Below are 24,972 nucleotides of genomic sequence, written 5' to 3' on the forward strand. Positions count from 1 at the left end.
TCCCCGCAGACACATGTTCCCGGGCACTTCGCCATGGTCTCCTGAGGAAGTCCCAGAGGATCCTCCTTGTCTGCCTAGTTCCTTCACCCTGCCTCTCTCCTCCCAGGGACTCCTCAGTCTTTCCCCGGTCTCCCTCCCTTATGCCCCTTGAATTTAATCTTACCTTCTTTCCTGCAGGGAATTTATCAGAACTCAAGCACTGTACAGCAACTGCATGCACCGCTACCCTCCTAAGAGACTACAGTCACAGCCTAGGACGAACGCATCGTCCCGTGACAGTCAGAGTCACTGTGGTCAGACAAAAGACCATGGAACCCTGAGCCCGTCAGCTCCCAGGACCAAAGCCTGTAAAGTGAGGACTAAGAGGGCAGGCCAGAGTCTAGACTGTCAACTTCTCTCTGGGATTCTCTCCTAAGACTCCAATTTTATTCTAACTTCTCTGGGTTCTCTGATTAAAGAGGCCAGACCTTGGATGTCCTTCCCCATGCCTATAATACTGCAAAGTTCCTTTAGGGGAGATCTGTCTGTCATCACAGCAATCCCTTCCAGTCCCTTTAGCTGGAAATCCTGTCCTTGATGCTTCCTTTTAGTAACCTGCATCCCCTGCCCACACCCTGTTCCTTGATTAGAACTATCCCCACGTGTCTTGTTGGAACTGGGGTTAAAGCCAAGCTCTCCACAATACCAAACCCTACTGAAATGGTCCACTTTTCCTTTTGGTATTCTCCCAGGCTGTTTGACCATCTTCAGTAAGAGGCCAGACTAATTCCTTTTTCCCTTTAAGACTACCTACACAAGACCCTAAAATTCTAACTGGTTGCTGTAGTTTAGATTGTATGCCTACCATAAAGGTACACGTACAGGGGGCTTGTTCCTCGAGAAGGTATTATGGGGCAGTGTGTGTGTGTGCCGGGGGAGGGGGGGCACTTTAGAAGGTGGGGCCCAGTACAAGGTACTTAGGTCACTGGGGTAGTACCCCTGAGGGGCTGAGGGGCTGCGGGACTGGATCCCTTGTCTTTTCTTTACCCCCCTGGTCATGAAGTAGGCATGATGTACTAGGCCACCACAGACCCACTGGGCTGAGCAACCATAAACCTAAAACTCAAGAATAATGGGCTCACATGAACCTTTCCTCTCTCACTGGTCATCTTCAGGTCTTGTTACAATCACAGGAGGCTGACTAGCACAAAACACTTTCCATCGTCCTTACACTGGTCAGTTTGGGGTCTGAAGAATTTGAATTCAGTAGCCACCACTCGATCATCTTAGACTCCGCACTCTTCAGAAATCATTCACAATTTGAAGATTATCTTGCTTCCTCTACATAATCTTTCACGACTGCAATGTGAAGGCAGCGGCTACACTCCGTAGGGAGGCTACCAAAACCAGGAACGGCTTTGTATCTGAAAACATTCAGCCCACTACTACTTTTATTTCATCTAAGTTTTTTCCTTTTCAACAAACTGACAATTAAGAATTCAATCACAGTATAAACAAGCCGTAGCCAATTTAATACTTCAGGAAAAATGCCTTTAAAATTTTAATATATTTATTTAAAGATTTATTAGTTTATTTTTTTAATGTGCAGGAATGTTTCCTGTGTGTGTGCCTACTATCAAGAGAACACAGAAGAGGATATTATATCTCCTGGAACTGGAGTTTCAAAGAGTTTTGAGTGCCAGGTTCTGGGAATCAAATCTGGGTCCTCTATAAGAGCAGCCAATGCTCTGAACTGCTGAGCCATCTCTCAAGCTCCTAAAATAGTTTTAGTTACATCTATTTAGTGTGTGCTTCTGTGTGTGTATGCACATGCATGTGTTTGCATGCAGAAGTCAGAAGACCGTCACACACGTGTCTTCCTTTAAAAAATTACAATATGTCCATGTGTCTATTGATAGATATTCTTCTCTAATTTTTGCCTCTGCCCATTCAGGTAAAAAGATTAAGGATGTAAAGAATCATTGTCTTCATGCTTTTGCTTATATGGGAGTGCCAAAGTACATAAAGACTGATAATGGTCCCGCCTACATCAGTATGGGATTTTCAAAATTCTGCCAAGATTTTTTATTGTTAATAAGACTGGTATTCCTTATAATCCTCAAGGACAGGCTATAGTAGAATGCTGCCATCGTATCTTAAAAACATATTTTGCTAAAGTAAAAAGGGGGGAGCTAGGGGCTCATCTCTCCACATTCTATTCTTTCCCTTGTTTTATATATTTTAAATTTTTTATTGGGGGATTCTGCTGGAATATCTGCTGCAGATAAGCACTGGAGGGCTCCTGTTGCAAATCATCCTCTGGTACGATGGAAGGATCTTTCTACTGGCACTTGGAGGGGACCGGATCTGGTGTTGGTGTGGGCCTGGGGATCTGTTTGAGTCTTTCCACAGGACAATGAGGTTCCTCTTTGGGTTCCTGAGTGCTGTGTGTTCCCTGTGGCTGCTGCTGAATCCCAACATGGCAGAGACCTATTGGGCCTTTGTGAAAAACTCTCCCCTTCTGATGCCAATGGGAATTGAGAGCCCAATATGGCCAGCCTTGGCAAGCATTAATGTAAGCCTAGGAACTGTAGCCATGTGGTTAGATTCTCCAGAAGGTAGTGTATGGTAACTGCTCTTTCAAGTATGTTTGAGAACGTGTCACACAGACACCTTAGAGATTAAGGATAACTCTGAAGGTCACTGACCTTCATTTGTCAACAATAGCATGCCAACTAAGCCTTTTTTCATTTTCAAAATCCTCTTCAAGCTGGTATAGTACCTACTTTTCAGGAGTGGCTCTGTGCAACTTTTATTGGCCTCCTGAAATTTATCTAGCTTTTTTGAAGATACCTTAAAATTTGTGAGCGTGAATGTAGCCATTATGAGACCATTAGTTCTGCTCCTTGTTTGCTATCTGTTTTTTCTTTATGGTTCTTAGTTGTTCTTATGCAGAGCTGACAGCTTAAGTCATACTGGGATCAAGAAAAATGGGCCTTGGTGGTTCGTGTTCCTGGAGCTGCATCCATGCCAGTGGACCGTGGCAGCTAGACACAGATGATGCTCACACGGTCCAGAAGAGAATATGATATCGCTGTTGCCATTGTTGCTGTTATAGCGGTGGTGGCCACTGCTGCTACAGTTTCTGGGATTGCTATTTCATAATTGGTTACTACAGCTAGCACAATGGAGACCCTGGCAACAAAAGTAGCTACCACAATTAGTTAATCTTTCATTCTATTGGGCATGATAAATTTAATTCAACAGTTATACATTTGAATTGGCTTTGATAGTTGTAAATATATAAACTCAAGTTCCACTTGCCTATGGGATACCACCTTATGAGGACTCCAGTTTGCAGTAAGGCTCGTTAAGGAAGGGAATGGCTAAGTTGCCTTTAGCCTCCTGGCTATGGGTGGGTTTGGACTTCTGTTGGTCTTTTCTGTGTCGAACACACAGATTGCAAGCCCAGTGCCACTTTGAGATCTTTGGCAGCAATTAACTCTGCAGCTCACGTGGTTGAGTCTGTATGATAATGAGTGTTCAGAGATGGGTAATGCCTGGGGGGCACTCATCAACCTAAGCCAGAGGGCCTGTGTGGCCTGGGCAGGTGTCTCCATGATGGGTAAGGTGACCTGCTAACGTCCCACACAACCTAAGTCAAAAGCTCATTTTTTAGTAAAAAGGTTTTCATTCCTTATTCACACAGCAGTGGTAAGAAATTTTTGCCATTCATTATAATAATCAAAAAGATTCTTCAACATGCCTAAAGAAAACTTTGTGTTTTTTGAGGTGTTGAAGCAACCATTTTCAGAGAGACTGTATTTATTTATTTATTTATTTATTTAGAGACAGGGTTTCTCTGCGTAGCTTTAGTGCCTGTCCTGGATCTCGCTCTGTAGACCAGGCTGGCCTTGAACTCACAGATATCTGCCTGGCTCTGCCTCCTGAGTGCTGGGATTAAAGGCGTGTGCCACTGCCGCCCGGCCAAGACTATATTTTTGATACTGGTGTATCTGATACAACTTAACACTAAGGAACACATACATACATACATGGCTTTGTATAAACTTTAGTATTTTCAAAGCATTTACCACATAAATAATCTGATTGTATTAATAAAAGAAATTCGATGTTTAACACCAATTATTTCTGCTGTTTTACCAGACATATTTTATAAATTTTAAAGTACTGGGATTTATTAAATCAAATGAAACATCAAAATTTTGCAAATGTCAGCTCTGTGCATTCATAATCTCCCTGTTAGGTAGGTGTTATTAAACCAACCACTAATTTTGCTGCTACTCTCTGTATTTTTTAACATCATAGCTAATGTCTATTTATGTCTAAATTCCTCACCAAAATGTACCTGTTCTTCTTGTGCTATCTTCTGCGGGTGTAAATGGCACGTTGACAGTTCTCCCATGTTGCAGACTTCAATAAAGTCAAATTACCTTAGCCACATTAAAATCATGATTCCAAAGGGCCTTTTAAAATGAATTATGGTGTTTTCCAATGCTTTGCCACTTGCAAATCATCTACACTAGTCAGAATAATAATTTCCTGTACTTCCACCACATTTTGCTCAACCCATCACAACTGTGCAGTCTCACAGGACGTGAACGCACCATGCGAGAGGAGTTAGGGAGGCCAGCTAACGTGACGACAGGATCCAGCTCAGCCTTTTCAAGCTCACAAACAAACCTAACGGTGAAACCACACAAACAACAGACTCACAGAAGCATGCCGGCTCTCTTCTTTCATACCTTCAATCCTCTGAAACTTCCCGGGCTGGTTGGAGATGAACTAGAGGACTTCGTGGACTTAGGAGTGGAGAGCTGGCTGCTGGGAGTTCCGTTCACTGGACCAGGGAACAACGAAGGAGACAGTCATCAAAACTCCAAACAACCAGACTGTGGAAACACTAAGCACATGCACAAAATGGCTCCCATGAAGCTTTGCTTCATTTAAAGCCCAAAGCAGGTGACGAATCAGCAAAAAGCAAAAGCAATGTATCTTACGGCGTTACACACAAAGTCAGACAAGGAGTGAAATTAGAATTATCTGCAATAATTGTGTCCCAACAATGATATAAACAAATACAGAAGACAATCATGGAATTACAGGTGTGAGCGAGAGACCCTGTCGGTACAACCTGCCTTCTAGAAAACACTGACAAATGGCTGTGTTTGTGATGTCTGTGATGAAGGCCATTACAAGCCGCCACTATCCATCTTCATCTTGGTGTATACTAATGTGAGTCACTGAGAAATGTGTATGGCTCTTTTAAATCAATTAGACTGTAATCCAAATACACAAGTAAGTGTGTGTGTGTGTGTGTGTGTGTGTGTGTGTGTGTGTGTGTGTACCTGCCTTCCTCCCATTCCCCTTTTGGTGCTCAGAATTGAGCTAAGCTTTTCATACATGCTGAGCACATGCTCTACCACTGAACTACAACCCTAACCTTTATGTATATTCTTAAGGAAAGTAAAGCAACTATTTCTTATACTATTATTTGATTGAAGGCCATTAAACAATAAACTATTCAAGTACTTTTTAATATAGGCTAGTTATTTCTAACCCTCCCATTTTCTTCAGCTGAATGTCCCCGTTCTTTAGCAAACGCTGGCAGTTTTCTACATACGGCCTTCGCCTTGTGCACCTCCGCACACTTTGGTAGAAAGCTTGGAGTCTGCTGAGCAAAGGATGGCTAATCCTGTTTGTAGGGGGAGCTCAATCACAGATTCTAGCCTGCAGAGTGCTGGCCAACCATCTCAGTGCCCTTTACGCACATTCCCAATCCCATCATCTAGATCTGTTTCTGCAGTGATCTCATGAAGCTCGTAGTTAATAGCTGGGATTAGTTGTTTGTTCTCCTCTTAAAAGTACTTGTAATCCCTCTTACTTCAAAAGTAATCCTCAAGAGCTTTCACCCAAAGCAGATGAAAGCTGCCGTTCATCTTTATGAAAAGCAGAATGAAGCCCCCCCCAACATAAGAGGCAGACGGTATTATTTTAAATCACCTGAATTAAGTGTAGAAAGTCAAATGTGAAGGCAGACATCCCACACAGGTGACTCAAAAGGGAGTGCCAGTTCCCAAGTGGAGGCAGAGACTGCAGACCGAGGAGCAGATACGGTCAGCCAAATCGTTTGTGAACAGGGATGGCTGGGTTTATGAAGTCAATTTTGTCTATTTTATTGTGCTTTTACAATCGGCAGACAGAATCTTTTTCAATATTTTTAATCCCCCAAACTTTCAATTTTCCTAATTTTAAATCACTTGGTTATCTAGTTTTTCCTGTGTGTGTGTGTGTGTGTGTGTGTGTGTGTGTGTGTGTGTGTGTATGTGTGTGTGTGTGTTGACTATATGGTCATAAGTGTGTGCAACAGAGGCCAGAAGAGGGTGTTGGATATCCTCATTCATCACTCTCTAGGCAGACAGTGGTGGGCTCTCTCCCTGGACCTATGGTTTGAGGTTTTCTTTGCTATGTTGGAAGCCAGCAAGCTCCAGTGACCCTGCCTCCACCTCACTATAATCACAACTGGGATTACAGGCATCCACAGGACATCTCGCTGCGATGTTAGTGCTAGGATCTCGTGGCTGGTCTTAACCACTCAGCCACCTCTCCAGCCCCTAAAAGCAGTATTTATAAGACTCAAATAATAGTTAGATTGACTAGATGGTTATCTACTTTACTATCTATGTATTTCAACACACTATTTAGCTATTTACACAGAGTTTTGTTAGAAGATTAAGTAGACTCAGAAATGTCTCTCAAAGCAGCTCTTAGTAGCCAAAGACTGACATGAACAATATTATGTTTATAAAGTTACTGTCTGAAATTCCAGCTAATCCCTGAAGTCTTGGCTGTTGTTATTGCTGCTGCTGCTGCTGCTGCTGCTATTTAAAGACAGGGCCTTGCTGCATTGCCCAGGTTCACTTCAAATCTCCTACCTTAGCCTCCTGAAGAGCTAGACTATAGGTACCAGCACGGCAAAGTCTCTGTACAAGCAAGCACTACTGCTTCTAATTCTGTGGCTTCTTGTAACCCAACACTCTCCGCCCCTTGTCAGAGAATGAGTAGAAGACACTCCTGGTAACACAGCAGCACGTTGTAGAGTCACTGGGGAGCACCAGCACTGGCAGAGACTTCCAGCATTCTACAGTGCTAAACATGCTTCCAAAGGCCTCCTCTGAAGACCCTTTGCCTTTCAAGATGTGGCTTTCAAGTCTCACGACTTTCACTGAGGAGTCTGAGGCTGACACTACCCGAATATGGATTCAGCTGAAGATTTAACATACTGAAATGCTAGTCCTCAATCAGTTATTAAGCATTGCAAATTCAGATTTTTTAAAAAAAAGTCATTTAAGTATTCACTGGGCTTTGTCATAGAACACTAGATGGTCTGAAGACAAATGTGGCCATGAAATATTATTAGTTCAGTAAGTTTCCTCTTCAGACCTCAGGTGACAAAGTTGAATTAATCATACCTGACTCTCTTGGACCGCTCTCTCTACTTTTATTTAATCGTTTTCCTGACATGACAAGCATCTATAAACCTGTCACTTGGAACAAAAGCTAGGCATCATTCAGCCAGAAAAGTATACCCAAACACATGTATGCTCCATTGACATTTCCAGTTTTAAGACACCACAGAGTCAACACGATTTAAAATAAGGTTAATGTCAGAAAGATAGATACCTTTGGTTAAAAAAACCCAGTGTCAACTGCACATATTGGGAAAGTCTGAATGTAAAGCGCTGTATGAAAATAACTGCCTCCCAACTACAAAGATGCAGCGTTGGCTGCCTCCTTCTATGTGCATGCAGCGAACATCTTATCTTAGTCTGGCGCAGGCCATCATAATGCACTTTCAACTAGAAGCTTTTAATGATTCCTAAACCTTTAACACAGGTATGGGCAAAGTGTGAGGTTAGAAATTCCTTCCATATATTTATTGATAACAAATTTGTGTTCTGAGACAGGGTTTCTCTGGGTAGCCCTGGCTGTCCTGAAACTCATCACTCTGTAGACCAGGCTGGCCTCAGACTCACAGAGATCCGCCTGACTCTGCCTCCTGAGTGCTAGGACTAAAGGCCTGTGCTACCACCGCCCGGCTCAGCTAACAAACTTTAGCTTTTCAGTCACGGAGTATTTCCCACAGCTCGATGGAACACAGAAGTCCTAGAGGTGGCTGCCTTCCCTGGACCACCGTGCTCCAACTACACAGAGGGGCATGCCGCAATCTTCCCAGGTTAAGTGGTTCTGTCGTGTGCAGGGAGGCCGCAGCGGTCTGCACACCGTAAGACGCTGCGTATGGCACAGATGTCCACAGGAGAAGGCCAGATACATTCATGGAAATGGAGCAAAGGAAACAGAAATGCAGCCAAAGACAGAAACAAAAACCCAGCAGAGAGACACCGCTGTGAGGCTCCCGGCTCACCTGGGGATTTGGCTGAAGAACAGGCACTGGTGTGGCCAGCCCTCTTTACTGTACACACGCATGCATATGCACAGAGCAGGAGAAGACAGTAAGGACAGAGGTTATTCAGCAGGTCTAAAAGACAGTAACACAGCCTGCCCTAGAGGAAGTGAGCCGAGCGCTGCAGGGGGGGGGGGGGGCGTCTGACCAAGTCTGACGTTTGGAACGGTTGGTCTGGGACCACTCTGCACCTCTAGACGCCTCTCCAGTCAAATCATCATCATTTTATTTCAAAGAAAACCAAGTTTAGTTCACTCCAAGGGGCAGCAGGCTGGGCAGTAATCAGAATACTGCCTGTAAAAACAGATGCTTTTTCTCTAAAATCACTTCCTTAGCAATAAATTGAACGAGCAAAATTATTTGTGATTACTATCAACTCATAAAACCAACTTATTGAGATACAATGTGAGTGTTTTAATGTTAAAAAATGTCAAAGCAGTGTAAATTTTGACAAATTGGTAGGATCTGGATCTGAAATTTATAGAATTTAACTAAGTAATCCTTTCAGAGAATAATCATTATTACTATTAATAGCTGTTTGATGAAGAAAAAGAATGTGGAAATTTTCACGTCAATATAGTTCTGTGTGGAACTTTGTGTGTGTTATACCAGGAAGTAGTAGTTCTAGGAAGATAAAAATCCACAATTATGAAGCACAGAATTCAAAATACCGTGAACAGTGGCCCAAAATGTGAAATACGTTTATGTGCACACCAGTGGAGGCCTAGACAGTGAGGCTATCTGCAGGAAAACGTGGCAGGACCAAGTATAAGAGTTCCTTGGAAGACTCACACCTTCGGAAGAGAGAGCTAAGGCTTTTGTTTTAAAAATCTCATTGTCTCTCATTGCTCTAGAGCACAAGCTGGTAGAGGCTGTTAAGTTCATAAAAATGTGAGAAAACTAAAGAGAACAGCCCCTGTAAGACCATCCACTGCGTTTCTGTTCCTACCTGAGGCTGGTGACTTGCTGCGGCGGGAGGGCCCTGGGCTTTTGGATCCCGAATACTTAGCAGCCGAGGCTCGAGAATAAGATGACTTCAGTACCCGGCATTCTGCAAAGAACACAAGTGCATTTGTAGTTAAAGCAGATTCCAGCACTGACCAAAGGCATGCCCATGCAACTACAATTGGCTGCCTGTGACTAGTGTATGTGTGCACATGTGCAATCACATGAATGCAAGAAGTCAAGCCAGCCGTCTTCCTCAGTCACTCTCCACCAGACTGAGATGAGCTCTGTCACTGAACTCAGAGATTCTGCTAGGCTGGTAGGCCAGTGAGCTCCAGGAATCCTCCAGTTTGGGCCACCCAGCACTGTAGTTACAGACACATGGGCCACCATGCATGGCTTTTTGTAGAGGTGTTGGAGATTTGAACTTGGGTCCTCATACTTACACCTTACCAAGGCAACTCTCCAACCCTATTGCTATTACCCAACAATCTCTTTCCCATCCCATCCTTTATTTTTCCAGGGCTATAAATTGAATGCTGGACTTGGTGAGCTGCCAGTCCCTGAGCTCCATAAATTCAATGTATGCAGCAACGGTTCCAAAAAGTACATGTCATGTTTACATTTCTAGTTAGACTACACATCTGTGACACATCATTGTTGGGACTGAGTTCTTAGTGAGCACAGGAATTCTACTGTCCTAAGTGGATGTACAGTATCATTCACAGATAAACCACACGTTTATCTGTGTGCAGTTTTTTCAGAGGGCAGCACAGACAGCAATTTTACTGTCCTCTCCAAGTCCTTGATCATCTTACTTCAAAAGGACATGAAACTCTAACTTAGGGTCTCTGTACTGTCTAGCTACCCATGTCTTCAAAGCATGGAAGAGCAAAAATGAGAAAAATAGCTTTAAACAATAACATTGACCTTTCCATAAGCCACCAAATAAGACAGCATTTGGAGAACCAGAACAAATTACAGCTGCAATCATCACTTCAGATTTGAGTAATTAAGATCACGGGTTTTGCAGTCAGGCGGGCTTGGGATGAGTCATGGCTCGACATTTGCTAGCTAGAAGGAAGACCTTGCTTATGTTCCAAGCCTCCCTATTTCTCCCTAACATATTAGTGTAAGAATAAAATGTGCTTCATAGGCTTGTTATAAGGGATAAATTAGAAAACATATTGTCTTCCATTTACTTCAGAACACTTCAATTTATGCAAAAAGATTAAAATGTGAGTTAGTTTTAATCTAGCTCCCAAGGGTGGCAAATTAGCAAGTGAAATATACAAATCAGGGAATACTCACCAGGGGAGCCCAGTTAACATCTGAAAGGCTCTAATCAAACCTAATATAAACGGGGCAGTTCCAGTTTCTGCTAAGCAATTAGCATTGTAGATTATGTCCCATTGTGTCTCAAAAGTGTGTTGTGTAGACTGTTAAAACGCTGTGGAGACACTGGCCCTCTAATGAGCAGGATGCCCCCAAACAGACCCCGATAACCCGGAACTTCAGACTATACCCAGGTTTAAGAATCAGGAGAGAAAAAAAAAGAAAAAGAAAAAGAATCAGGAGAGATCTGTGACTTGACCAAGATTAGATTTGCAAAATTCTATGCATTCTGAATGTTTTATTTTAAAGGCAAGGCCTCACTATGTACCTTAGCTGCCTGGAACCTGCTGTGTCTACCATGCTGGTCTCAACTCACTTACGTCTACCTCTCAAGTGCTAGAATTAAAATCATCTACTACCACACCAGGCTTTCTTTCCTTCCTTCCTTTTTTTTTTCTTCTTTTTTTGGGGGGTGGGTTTTCAAACTTATGTTTCCTTTGATTTCTGTCATTGTTTTAATGCATCTTTAATATATGATACCTCGAAGCCTAAGCTGGAGCTCTTAAGTTGACAACACAATTGAACAATGGATGTTTAAAGCACAACAAAGAACCCCTTTGTGCCGCCATAAATGTATTTGCGGTAGAAGTCAATCTGAGATTTGCATCCACTGTAACCCTTCACCATGTAATGATGGTGCTACAATCCTGACAACACAAAAACAGCAAGACCCACAGGGATCCCTAGCTGTAGGTGTGTGTTAACTCACTTAACCTTCACAAAAGCCTACAGAACATCCATTACACTCCCATCTTTAAAGAAGGTTAAATAACTAGGAATTGAGAGAGAGAAAAATCAAGAGTGCTCTTTTTTCCCCTTACCTATAAGAGACTATCAAGGGCCATTATCAACAACAACAAAAACCAAAGATCCAAGTAGCTCTGATAAGCTTACTACACACAGAGCAAGAGCTGTTCTGCCTGTGCACCACTGTTGCTACTGTTAGCCCCGCCTACTTAATGGAGTAGAACTTCATTTGTTGTGGACAGGCAGAAGGATGCAGAGCGGGGCTAAATTATCTTGAGCTACCTTAGCCGCCTAAGAACCATTTACTACAGCAGTATCATTTGAAATCATTGAAATAATAGTTAAAACTACATTAATAGATAAAAATCAATAAATAGGCATTTTTCATCCCAACCATGAGATAGTTCTTTTTACAAATATATAAACAATGTATGTTTTTCAAAGTTGCACACAAAGCTGATGTAAAGAGAAATCTCAGGTAACTACCATGAACAATTTATTCGTTATCCTTCCATATATGTTTTCAGAGAGGTCTCCCTACATTGCCAAGGCTGGCCTAGAGTTCTCCTAGAGCCATGTGATCCTTCTGCCTCCGCCTCCCCAGTAGCTGGAATGACAGATGAGAACCACCCATGCTTGGTCATCTTTCTCCAGTATCCTATGTTCTCAACATGTTTGTCACTGAATTCTGAGCCTTCTTTTCAGGAGCTACAAAGATGGTCAGTGAATTGCCTCACCGCTATGATCCAGGACAAAGTCATCTTGAGCATAACGATATTTTTCAGGTCCACATGCAATAAAAACATCATCATCACCAAAAAAGTCTTGCAGACAAGTAACCTGAAAAAAAAAAATCCAAGAAATTAGAAACATTAGAGTGCCAGAAAAGTCAGCAAAATTAAATGCACTTTCAAGCTTCACCCACATCACTGTGGTAGAACCTGTTTACTATATAGGGTGTGCATTTTCCAGAAATGGTCACACTTTTTCATGTCCCCTGACCTCAGCACAACAGAATGAAGGGCTTCTGCTGACACCTGTTAAATGAGGATGTCCATGTACGGTGTACACTTTTCTCCCAAGACTCCTTGGCACATGGCCCTAATTCCAAAAGTGCTGTCTAAATTATATCTTCTGTTTTCTGGAATTGGAGTTACAGACAGTTGTGAGCTGCCATGTGGTTGCTGGGAATTGAACTCAGGACTCTGGAAGAGCAGCCAATGCTCTTAGCTCTGAGCCATCTCTTCAGCCCCCCTCCATTTGTTGTTGTTGTTTGGTTGGTTGCTGGTTGTTTTGTTTTTTTGTTTTTTTGGTTTTTTTGAGACAGAATTTCTCTGTGTAGCCCTGGCTGTCCTGGAACTCACTCAGTAGAAAAAGCAGGCCTCAAACTCACAGAAATCCCCTTGCCTCTGCCTCCCGAGTGCTAAGATTAAAGGCGTGCGCCACCACCAGTGACATATAAAAGCTCTCCCCTCCATACTAATCAGTTTCGGATCCAGAAAGCCTGGTCCACGAGAGCAAAACATCCATCCCCGGCCCACTGGTCACCATCAGAGCCATCTCCAGCATTTGATACAGGCAAGCCTTACTTTCAGTACCTTGTAGAAGGAGCTGCATAAAAATGTCTCTTATGGAAATTGCTTCATTTCCAAAATAATAAAGTGGGTTTTGTTTTTTTTTTTTAAATTACTTCTTGGAAATTCTCTGCAATCTCAGTAATGCCTTGTACCTCCACGGTCACCATTCAGCTGTATATTGGAATAAATAAGTCTCCACAGAAAATACAGTGAACTAGATACAATGGATGACTTGGGTTAGAGTAGTCAAGTCATACAAATGTTACAACTCTCTGCAACACCAGAAGGCTGGTGCCGCAGAGACAGTCAGTGCAGGCTTGGATACTTGAATACACTTCTTCTAACTATGAAGTAAGACCCAGCTTCTGCATTTAACTTGAACCTGCTCAGACCAGTGTTTCTCCTGCTAACCCTGCCTCTGCTGGCCACCTCAGGTGATAATGGCATGTAGTCTCTTCATCCACACAGTCCTCCTGGGAGTCATGTTCTCAGCTTGGCTCTGCTCCCCAGGCAGGTCCTTCTCACTACTACACGGTTCTCACGCATTTCAACCTCCTCCGTGTGGTTCACATGCACCTTCTCTCCTGCCTGGTCTCTTCCCCTGTCCTGACATGGCTATCTCACCTCCAATCTCCCCACACCCCCCAGCCTCAGCCACTGTTATCGCCAGCCAGGGCAACCACACCACTTCCCACCCTCCTTACAAACGAGTGTCCTTTCAGCTGACCTTTTGACCTCGTCCCCGACATACTCTCTGTCCACTTCTCAGCCACGACACTGTGTTCGTTCCCACCAGCATAGTGATTGTGGTTTGTTTTGGTTTCCCGTTAAGATCTGAGTCACCTCCTGTCTTCATTAGGTTTCTATTGCTGTCAAGAACCACTCTCCAAAACCAACTCCGAGAGAGAAGGATTGTTTCATCTTATAGACAGAGTCTGTATCCACCGTGAAGGGAAGTCTGGGCAGGAACGGAAGCAGAAGCATGGAGGAGCGCTGCTCACTGGCCAGCTCAGCCTGCTGCTGTCTTATACAACCCACGATCACCAGCCCAGGGGCAGCGATGTCCACGGTGGGTTAGGCCACTGCCATACCACTCATTCATCAAGAAGATGCTCCACAGGTCTGCCCACAGGCCAGTCTGACAGAGGCATTTTCTCTCCGGAGGCTCCCTCTTCTCAGATGACCCCAGCTTGTGTCACAGTGGTGAAGTATAACCAGCACATAGACTATACAATCACCCATTCAAGCACACAAGTCGGCACCACTGAATACATCCAGAATTGCACAGCCGTCACCCCAACCAGAAGAGAAATCCTGAGCCCATTAGCAATCACTCCCCATGGCCTCTTCCCCCGTTACCTGGCACCCACATTCTGCCTTATGTCTCTGGTTCTATAGAGGCCAGATACTTTTTAAAATTTTAGTTTATTTTTACTTTATATTATGAGTGTTTTGCCTGCATTGATGTCTGTGTGTCACATGCGTGCCTGGTGTCCACAGAGGCCAGAAGAGGGAGTCAGATCCCCTGGAACAGACAGTTGTGAGCTGCCATATGGGTGCTGGGAATAAGAGCAATAACCATGCTTAACCACCTAGCCATCTCTCCAGCCCCTCAGAGGCTTTTCTGACCAACCTTCAGTGCCATGGTCTGCAAGCGACCAAAGAGGTGTTCTCTCCATTATCCCAGAGGGCTCGTAGAGACTAGGCACTCACTGTTGGATGTTTAATGGGTTTTCTAATTAATTGAAACATGGTGTGAGACTATTCCTACTGGGGATGAGTACCAGACAAGAACGGCTTCTCTGGATGAGCTCAATGTAAAATGTAACCATGTATCAATTAGAAAACAAAAAAAAAGATTGCAAAGCATGGCGAGCTGGAGACGATTGTCAGAGCCAGAGATGAAGACAGTCTATTCAGAGAGGTCAGGAGTGAGGTAGAAAGAAGAGCCTGGACACAGGAAAGGAGAGATGAAAAGTCAAGGCTTCTGACTTGTGGAACAGAAATGATATCACTTCCATTAGCTCTGACTGACAGTAAAAAGTACAAAATGAGTTTGGTGGCAGACAGGATGATCCAAAAATTCAGATCTGGAACGTTAACTGTGAATGCCTATTAAGCAGTCAAGCAGAGGTGCTGAGCAGAGAGTAGGTATCTACAAACCTACACTTCAGGTCAAGGTGCAAGGGTGAACACTGGATTCACCAGTATGGACGGTCCTAACCTCTAAACTCCTGCCACAGTCCAGTAGTCCACGCACATAAGGAAGAGGTCAAGGCTGACCTCCAAAGCTCAGCAATAAGCCAAGATCAGGGAGAAGACCCAAAACCAGGGGAGAAATCAAGATTTTTACAATGTGTGGGAAATCAAGTCAAAAAAGTGTTTCAAGGGCCTTAGTGTCAGTTACTGACAGACCAAATAAGATGAAGATTGAAAACTAACAACTCGGGACTGGAGAGATGACTCAGTGGTTAAACGCACTGGCTGCTCTTCCAGAGGCCCTGGGTTCAATTCCCAGCAACCACATGGCTAACTCCCAAGGCCTCTGGGGGCACCAGGTACACATGAGCTGCACAGACACACACACTGATGAAACACCTATATACATAAACAATAATTAAAGAAAGAAAGAAAAGTGACAGATCGGGTTAGCAACATGAACATCATGGGACCTTACCAAAGGGAACGTTGGTGTATGGTTTAAAGGAGGGTGGGTAGGACAGGCAGTGAGACAACATTTCCCAAGACTTCTGACTTAAACGTGGGTCAAAGTAAGTGTGGAGAAATGAGTCTAGATCAAGGGTCAAGAGATTGTTTGTTCGTTTTTCCAAGATGAGAAAACCAATAGCAAACTACTGGTACACTGTTATAAAGACCCAGGAGCCAGGAAAATCAGGCTACGGGAAAGAAAAGAAAACCACAGAGCTGTTTTGTTTTATGAGAGAGAATGGAATCAGTAGGCAGAGAAAGTGAGGGGCTTTGGATGAGACCATGTCAGCCTTTCACAGAAGGACAACAGGGGACTGGGTAGCTGATAGACATGTAACAGCCTGGTCCATAGTTTTCTTTATTCTTGTTAGTTTGTTTTACATCTGGGGGCAGAGGTTTCCTAAAGCCTTGTTTCTCTCAGTGAGGGAGGAAACAGGTAAGGAGATGAGGCAGGTGTGAGAGGAGAAGACTTAAGCCTGAAATCTGGGCTCCTGGGGGGGGGGGGGAGAGAGAGAGAGAGAGAGAGAGAGAGAGAGAGAGAGAGAGAGAGAGAGAGAGAGAGAGAGAGAGAGAGAGAATGTCTGCAAGGCAACACTAAGTCACACTGGGAAACACAAAGCCGGCACAGGAGAAATTCTCAATTGTGAAACTAATAAGATGCTTTTCAGCCCGCAGGGCATTTTAGAAAAATCAAACCTCTTTTTCCACCTTTTGTGGTAGAATTAGCATTTCAAGGGCTTAGCTCTCCCTAGAAATGGAAGAAAGAATGCTAAGAACGGATGATAAAAACAAAGCAGACACAAGAACGAAACCTCTTCTGGACTGTTTTCCTGCTGGACTTCATAAGGGACTTCAGATACCGAGAGGTGGGAGCTGGACAGGTCTGTTCTACAGCGGGTGGGGGACGGGCTTCCTCCGGAGGTGCAGGAATGCGGGAGCCATGCCACGGGCCAGGCCAGGGAGGCCTGGGAAGGAGCAACAGTTCCTATAAAACCCGAAAGGAAGAAGAACAAACGAGCAGTCACCGGACGGCACTGACATCAAGGAGGAAGGGGTAGGAACTGCTCTCCTACCAGTGTCGCTTTGGACAGGCCTAATACATACATACACACATGCATGTGCACGCGCACGTGTGCATGCACACACACGGACACACACGGACACGGACATGGACACACACAGACATGAGCAATCTGGGCAAGATATTTAACCTCTATGAGTCAATTTCTTCATCTTAAAGATGGGAATAAAGGGGCACAAAGAAGAATTAACTTAGTGAAACAGAAAATCTGGGACTGGGGAGATGGCTCGATGGCTAAGAGAGCTTGTTTTATAAGAAAGAGGACTCGAGTTCAAATCCCACGTATCCATGTAACAGCTGGGCATGGCCAAACATTGTAGACTCTAGCATTCAAAGACAGAGACAAGTAGTTACCAGACACTCACTGGCTAGCCAGCCAGCCTAGCCAGAAACACTGAGTTTTGAGCTCAGTAAAAGAACCTGCCTCAAAAATCAACACAGAAAATGAAAGAGAAAGACACCCAACATTTTCTGACCTCTGCATGCACACACACGAGTGCACACAGCAGCACGCACACACACATATACACACACAGAGAAAAACAGCATGTCATAATGTACCTTTACATACCCTTCATACTCCCATATTTAGTCACTCAAGTACTACTTTCATGTTTTACAACTTATTTCATATACTTGAATTCTGAGGGTTTTTTTCCCTTTTAATTTTCATTAAAAAAAAAAAAAAAACCCTGAGATTTACACATTGAGGTATGACAAATCACAAATCTCTCAGAAAAAAAAAATCAATACTGTGAATAAAAATTGATTTAACAAGAATGGGAGGAAAAATATATCCATCTAGAAGATCTTAGTTTGCTTCTAAATTCTTTCATTTAAGGAATTAATTCCTCCAGGGAGCTCTTTCGGAGCAGTAAATGTGGCTTGTGAGAGAAAGCTTCAGATATGTGGGGGAAGGGGACGTGTGTGATGTTACTACCAAGGTTCAAAACGGAAGTCGTCAGGAGGATCTAGTGGAGACACAGAAAACCAAGAAATACAGCTAGGAGCCTCCCTAAGCACACCAATGGGAGCATTTACACATCACAACAGCCATTCTTCTGTCCTGCAGCAGACAGACTAATTAGATCAAGGTGAACAAGGACCAGCCATAATTCCAATGCTAGTTCCTAAAAGTTTACCAGAGCCTTCCTTTTTCTCCCCCTACTTCATCTGTATTAAAGAGAATGCAAACATGTGGAGGGCTTAGGTCTGATGAAAGTACTATTTGAGAATTCCAAATGTGATAAACTTTTTATCAAAAAAAGACACAGAGGTTTCATGAGGCACTTACATTCTGAACCCAAGGAGGTTATATCGTGTCTCAGTTACCCAACTGCTATAATTTGGATCTTGAATGCCTCCCCAAAGGATCAGGTGTTAAGGCTTACGGAATGATAGAGTAGGATTATTGGGGTGCTATGGAAGTGTTAAGAGGTGGGGCTGTCTAATGAGAAGTCTTCAGGTGGAAGGGAAATGCCCTCAAAGGGGGCTGTGAGATCCACCCCTTCCCCTTGTCGTTCTCCAACCATGAAATGGGCAGTTTTGCTGTCAAGAGCTTCTGCCGTGATGTGCTTCCCCACCACAGGCCCAACCCGCGTGGCTGAAATCTCTAAGACTATGAGCCAATAAAGTCTTTTCTCTTCACCAACTGATTATTTTAGGTATTCTGTTGCAGTAATGCAAAGATGGCCGACCCCCTGACCCACTGGCATTCTGGGACTCTCCTGTTTCTTGGCCTTCTCAGAGTTGAGAGGGGCAGATGGGCAAGCAGGCTGGGTCTCTCTAAGCTCCTTTCTTGCTCCAAAATTCCACAGTCGAATAATTTATCTCCTAAAAAGAGTTTATGTACATTTTAGGAGACTGCTACCAAAACAGCGGACTTTCTGACAGGGAAGAAAACAATATTAAAGTTTACATGTCACGTGTTTTCTGTTCAAGTCTCAGCGTCAGGAGTCTTCTGTGTGTCTTCAGGGGCCTCCAAGTCCACTGCCCCCCTCATGGCTCTGTAATCACCACACACAGGTGCTGTCACCTAGGTGACTGCCTGGCTCGTTTCTGGACCTCCCAGGAGACCGAGGGCCACATAAGCAGGACTATTCTCTTGCTCCGCACAATGCCATCACCTCACACAGCACCTCCAGGGAGACTTTGCTCAACACATTTCCATGGAATGAATCAGGACTGGAATGGCATGGGTTCCCACTCTCTTCTTGCAGCTGTCTCATAATCCTTCTATAATTCCTCTCAACTCATTAGTATGCAGGTTAGCATTAGTTTATGACGCTTGTTTTCTAGACCGAGACACCAGTAGCTCTATATGAAAGGGGCTCAGCAAAAACTGATTGATCAAATTTGGTCCTAGACATCTTAAAATACTTCCTAGATGCTAATCTTGCATCATAGAAGCTCTTTGAAGAATTAAACCTTTCATCATCATCCCAGGATGCTTTGAGAGTCCATTGCTCCAACATGGGATAAAGGGGATATCATGTACAATTCTGCCAGATACTTGATTCACTCAGAAGCTTGGAATTTCAGTAAATGAGGGCCTCCTGAGATACCTCAGAAGCATATCCACAGAAATATTCCAATACCTGGGAAGAATACAAAAGAAACCTCTTTGGGTCTCAGTGAAAGACTAGTTTAAATAGGGTGGAAATCTTCGCACCTTCAAATGCCTTGCTAGTAGAACAAAGACATTTTATAGAAGAAATAACACAATGGTGGATATACATCCGAATTTCTATGGGTCTTCTTCCATTTTAACTGTGTGGAGGGGAGGGAATGGAGGAGATAGCTACTGAAATCAAATGCTTTCAATATCAGAGTTCTGCTATAAGGTCATTTCTATTCAAGAGTACCTTACATTTTTAAAGATAATTATTTTACCTTACTTCTAGAAATGATTTGAAAAATCTCAAAAGGAAGACCAGTAGCAATTTCTATGTGAAACTAAAATCACTGCATGGCCTTTTCCTGTAACTATGCTGACATTCATTCAGTCTTCTTTAAAAATGTTACAAGGACATAAAACAAGGGAGAAGGGCATTTCATTCTGATCCCCCAAACAATACTTTACTACCTGACGTTCCTGCTCTGCAAATATTCAGAAATCCAGCTTTTCTATGTCAAGAAAACTCAGAGAGAGAGAGAGTTCTGACATAAGGAGGTAAGCCTGCTAGCAAAGGAGGCCACTTTCACTAGACTGCCCACCTCAGGATTTGAGAGCCACAAAGCCAGCAGACTGATTCACTGAAACTAACTTTATCTTCACACACACACACACACACACACACACACACACACACACACACACCGTTTTCTGTCAATCAATTCTACTAGAATAGTTCTGCTTAAAATGAACAGGGAAGCCTGGGGTTCAGTGACAGAGGGCTTCCCTGGTGTGTCTGAGACACAAATGTCATCCTCAACACTAGGGGGAAGAAGGAGTGGGGGAGAGACAAGGGAACCAATATGAAATCTGAAGTAAATAAAGACTAAGTCATTTGGTCCTCCAAAATTCAACACACACACACACACACACACACACACACACACACACACACACACACACACACACACCCTCCCTAAGTCAGTAGGCAGAGGATGGGATTCTCCCCCATTCTTTATCCTCAGCATAGAATACAATTAGAATACATTGCCGGCTTTGTTCTCAGTAAATGCTGGCTGCACTTCCCACAGCAAGCCACTTAGAATAGCGATGTTTTTCAGTTTCCTGTAAATCCATTCAGCCAGGCACACAGATCCTAAGGTTGCCATAGGAACAGAATCAAAGCTCAAAGACGACAGCACTTACAGTAAAAGGCTTCTCAATGGCACCTGCAGACATTTCGCTACATCCCTACATTTAGTCCTCGCCTGTTTAAAAAAAAAAAAAAATGGATTTGAGCTTCATTTTCTTACTGCTCCCACCAATCACAACTAATCATGGGGTCCTTTGACCAATTTTTTTTTTCCAGAAAATGTTTCTTTCCACCAACACATTTCAAAGTCACTTAGCAAATCAAATGATACTTCCTAGGAGGAGAGACAATGATCTTCAAAAAGAAGCAACTTCCAGGATAATCTGAGTGCTACCGCTAGAGCTCATCTCCGTAGGCTTAAAGCCTACAGGAAAAGATGTCTGATGTGATGTGCTCTAGGGCTTTCTCCTAAGGAAGGAAGCCACAGCAAAATCCAGAAGAAATCAGACAAGAAGCCAGACATCAGTCCACTGAGTCAGCCATCCTGCTTCTAATGTGATTCTAGAGACATTGGAACCAAAAGTTTCCAAGGAGATGTAACAGCATCTTGACTTTCTAGGACTCAGTCATTTCCAAATAATAAACAAACAAAAAAATGTGTTACAGAAGGGCAACTTGGGACCACAGCACAAGGTGACAATTGTCTAACCAAACACGGTTTATTTGCAACAGATGAGGTAAGGGAACATCCATGGGAAAGAAAGACACATTTATACAAAGAACCTCATTCTCACTTTCCCTTAGCCACCAGGACAATCTTAACAAGGACTGACATTCCCGTTTTATCTAAAAAGAGCTTCACAAGGCTCAAAGAAGTTAAGCAAAATGCTCCAAGTTACAGAGCCAGCCAGGAGGAACACACTTTTCCCTGGACCACATACTGTTTCCCTAAAGAAAGTATTAACTGTGATTTACAACCTCCAAGAAAACATAAAAGAGCTTATGAAATAAGTCAGCAGCTTTTATACTTGTCTGAGATCCAAACGACTGGGCCGTTTTTCTGTCCTTTATGAAATAAGTGAATGACAAGTACGTAATCTTATATCTAGGAATTTTTTTAAAGGATCAACTTCTAAGTAATGTTGTAAGGTCATTACAAGTTCAGGCCAACTTCTTATACTTTAGGAAATAGTGAATAAGTTCTGAAATCGATATCTTCAAACAAATTGGCTAACTCTCTTGAAACAAATTATAAACACAAGTTCAATCATATGGTTTTAAAAGAGGACTCGATTTGTCGCCAGACTGGAAATACTAACTGTATAAATATGTGTTAATGAATATGACCTTTACATATTTTAAATAAATGCAGAACCTGCAGGACTTTTCAGGAATTGATTCTCTGCACACAGAAATCAGATCAGGGGGTTAGAGAGATGGTCAGAGGTTAAGAGCACTGGTGCTCTTCCAGGGGTTCTGAGTTCAATTCCCAGCAACCACATGGTGGCTCACAACCACCTGAAATGAGATCCTGTGCCCTCTTCTGGCCTGCAGGCAGATCACTACATGCAAAATAAAGAAATAAAAGAAAAAAAGAAAGAAATCAGATCAGTTCACACTTTGACGTCAGCCTGGTGTCACCAGTGATCACATTCTAAGGACCACAGAGAAGTGGGATCCTTAGAATCATTAAGATGATATGGGGAAATCTGATCAATTAATCCTAAACCAATTCTGGAAAATAAAATCCTCAACACTATCAACACAGATACTGTTACTATCTTTAATTCTACAAAAACAAAAAAAAAAATCTTTGAAAGGGATCATGTCCACTTCCACTTTTCCCTCTCTTTTAATAAAATTGTTGCCCTCCTTTCTTAAGTTATTCTCTGAACTCACTTACAGCCACAAAAATAACCATAACAAAAACCCATCCCAACTTAACTCTCCCGGCAGGGAAGATCCTCTTCCTTGTTGGGACTGTGGACACTGGCAGACTTCCTGCTCAGGTGGATGGCCTACATCTATGCACTTGTGGGCAGCACTAACTGGACTGAGTGGATCATAAAAACAAAACAAACAAACCATGAAGTTGGGAGGAGAACATGTCAACAGGGACCTAGGGAAATTTGGGGGGGGGGAATATGGTTATATTTCATTGCATACATGTACAGAATTTTTTTTCACATTTTTTTACTTAAGATTTTTTTTTATTCATTTTACATACCAACCACAGATTCCCCTCTCATCCCTACTCCCGCTCCCCTACCCAAGGCTCCCCCTGCCCCATACCCCTCATCCCTTCCTCCAAAAAGGTAAGGCAGCTGTGGAGCCTGCATGGAACCAGACTAGGCCCTCTGCATATGGGAGTCAGTTGTGTGTAGCTTGGTCTGTTTGAGGGGCCCCTGGCAATGGGATCAAGATCTATCCCTGGTGCATGAGCTGGCTTTTTGGAGCCCATTAGCTATGGTGAGATGCCTTGCTCTGCTTGGCCTTGATGCAGGGGGGAGGGGCTTGATCCTGTCTCAGCTGAATGTACCAAAATTTCTTTTCTTTCTTTTTTTTTTTGGTTTTTCAAGACAGGGTTTTTCTGTGTAGTTTTGGTGGCTGTCCTGGATCTCGCTCTGTAGCCCAGGCTGGCCTCGAACTCACAGAGATCTGCCTGCCTCTGCCTCCCGAATGCTGGGATTAAAGGCGTATGCCACCACCGCTCGGCTATCAGAATTCTTAAGAGTAAGTAAATTAATTTTGTAGAAGCACAGGAAAAATGAAAAGAAACGCTTGTACCCTTCCCTTCACACATCAAACTGTGGACTCAACAGGAACAGAGGGAACCGCTGTGCTACAGAAAATACGAGGTTTGGGGTTCTGAGGCTATATCTATTTTCACAGAACCTGCTCCCCCTACCCCCAAGTTTTCATTTTCAAACGAGTATTAATTCTACAAGAAAGCTACAGGAAACCAAGACTTCCCCAGGAGTCTCAGGCTGAGAAAAGGTTGCAGCCCAGTGTCTTCCAGGGAGAGATTTCACCTAGTTCTGAAAATGTTGCAAACCACCCTGCGGAGAGTCTGGAGCTGAGACCACGATGGATCCATGATGGGAGAATCTTGTGTCGACCAGAGCTGCTTGGTTATGCATACCACCAGCCCAATATTTAAACCCAAATCTCAGGTCAGGATCCTGGCAGTGGTCTAGAAGGCCACTGGGTCATTATTTGTCACGCTTCCCAATGTGGCCACTTTGAACACGTCTCTCTTTTCACTCACTTGTCTCCTTAGCTGGTGCACTGAGGACAGGTAGCTGTACCAGCTTGTTAGGACCACCCGGGGCCTTGGCTTTGACCCTAACGATTCTAGCAACGAACTTCCCTTTTGAGTAGCCCCTCTACCCATTTCTGATTAGGTGTAGTTCGTGGTTTTCAAGCTCATTAGGGAGACATTCCAAGCTCTGGAGTGTAAATGGATCTTGAGAGTGACTGAGGGCTGGCCAGATGATCCCATGGTTAAAGGGTCTGTCACAGAGACCGACAACCTCAGAGTCCTCTGACCCAGATTCTAAGACAGAACTGACAACCAAAAAGTGTCGCCTGACCTGCACGGACGCTCCATGGCACATGTACACCCGCACATGTACATACACTCACGTACATAAAAATATACTAAAAAAAAAAAAATTAAAGAAAAATGAGTGAGGGCTGGTGGCTTTGGGAAGCTCTGGCACCCAAATTTCATACGGCCTCGTGACAAACTTCCCTCTGCCATCTTCTGAGTTTTTAGTTATGATCCAACCAGAAGGACAGGTTAGAGCCGAGTCCAAAGCAAGCAGGAAAATACTGTGCTGTAGAAAATACAAGGTTTTGGTTTCCGCAGCTATATTTATTTTCACAGGACAAAATGCCAGAATTTCATGTTCGAACCAGTATAAACCCTATAAGAAAAGCAGTGAGAAAAAATATCCCTGCCGGGCGGTGGTGGCGCACGCCTTTAATCCCAGCACTCGGGAGGCAGAGCCAGGCGGATCTCTGTGAGTTCGAGGCCAGCCTGGGCTACCAAGTGAGTTCCAGGAAAAGGCGCAAAGCTACACAGAGAAACCCTGTCTCGAAAAACCAAAAAAAAAAAAAAATATCCCTGGTACAGTCTTAGTGGATGAAAGCGCCGATCTCAGAAGGAGAGCGCACCACTCACTCAAATTACTCATGGCCACACTTTAGAAAGTGAAGCTGGTGTTGGCCGGGGCAAATACCACAACTAAGTCTTCCCATTCAGAAGGTACCTGCTCTTGGCATGCGGTGAAGGCTTGCTACCCTCACACACGGCAGATACGTAAGTCGTTAGAGCAAAACTGG

The 24,972-nt window shown here is 43.6% G+C and overlaps 1 protein-coding gene across 9 annotated transcripts in view; it reads right to left on the minus strand.

Annotated features, from left to right (window-relative positions):
- Dclk2 (doublecortin like kinase 2) overlaps positions 1-24,972 on the minus strand; it is a 133,515-nt gene that overhangs the window by 39,887 nt on the left and 68,656 nt on the right. For 6 of the 9 annotated variants that reach the window (XR_003733503.2, XM_028860466.2, XM_028860465.2 and 3 more), the window contains exons 3-6: positions 12,289-12,391; positions 9,414-9,515; positions 8,426-8,473; positions 4,746-4,840 (exon numbers count right to left, since the gene is read on the minus strand). Coding sequence is in view for 8 of the 9 variants with exons in the window: in XM_028860466.2 (XP_028716299.1) it covers positions 4,746-4,840; positions 8,426-8,473; positions 9,414-9,515; positions 12,289-12,391 (348 nt within the window). In the remaining variant the exon portion in view is untranslated. The remainder of the gene's footprint in view (positions 1-4,745; positions 4,841-8,425; positions 8,474-9,413; positions 9,516-12,288; positions 12,392-24,972) is intronic. The other 3 variants (XM_028860468.2, XM_028860467.2, XM_028860472.2) reach the window with 1 other exon arrangement.

Source organism: Peromyscus leucopus, chromosome 6 (genome assembly GCF_004664715.2).
Source record: "Peromyscus leucopus breed LL Stock chromosome 6, UCI_PerLeu_2.1, whole genome shotgun sequence".
Classification (NCBI taxonomy): Eukaryota; Metazoa; Chordata; class Mammalia; order Rodentia; family Cricetidae; genus Peromyscus; species Peromyscus leucopus.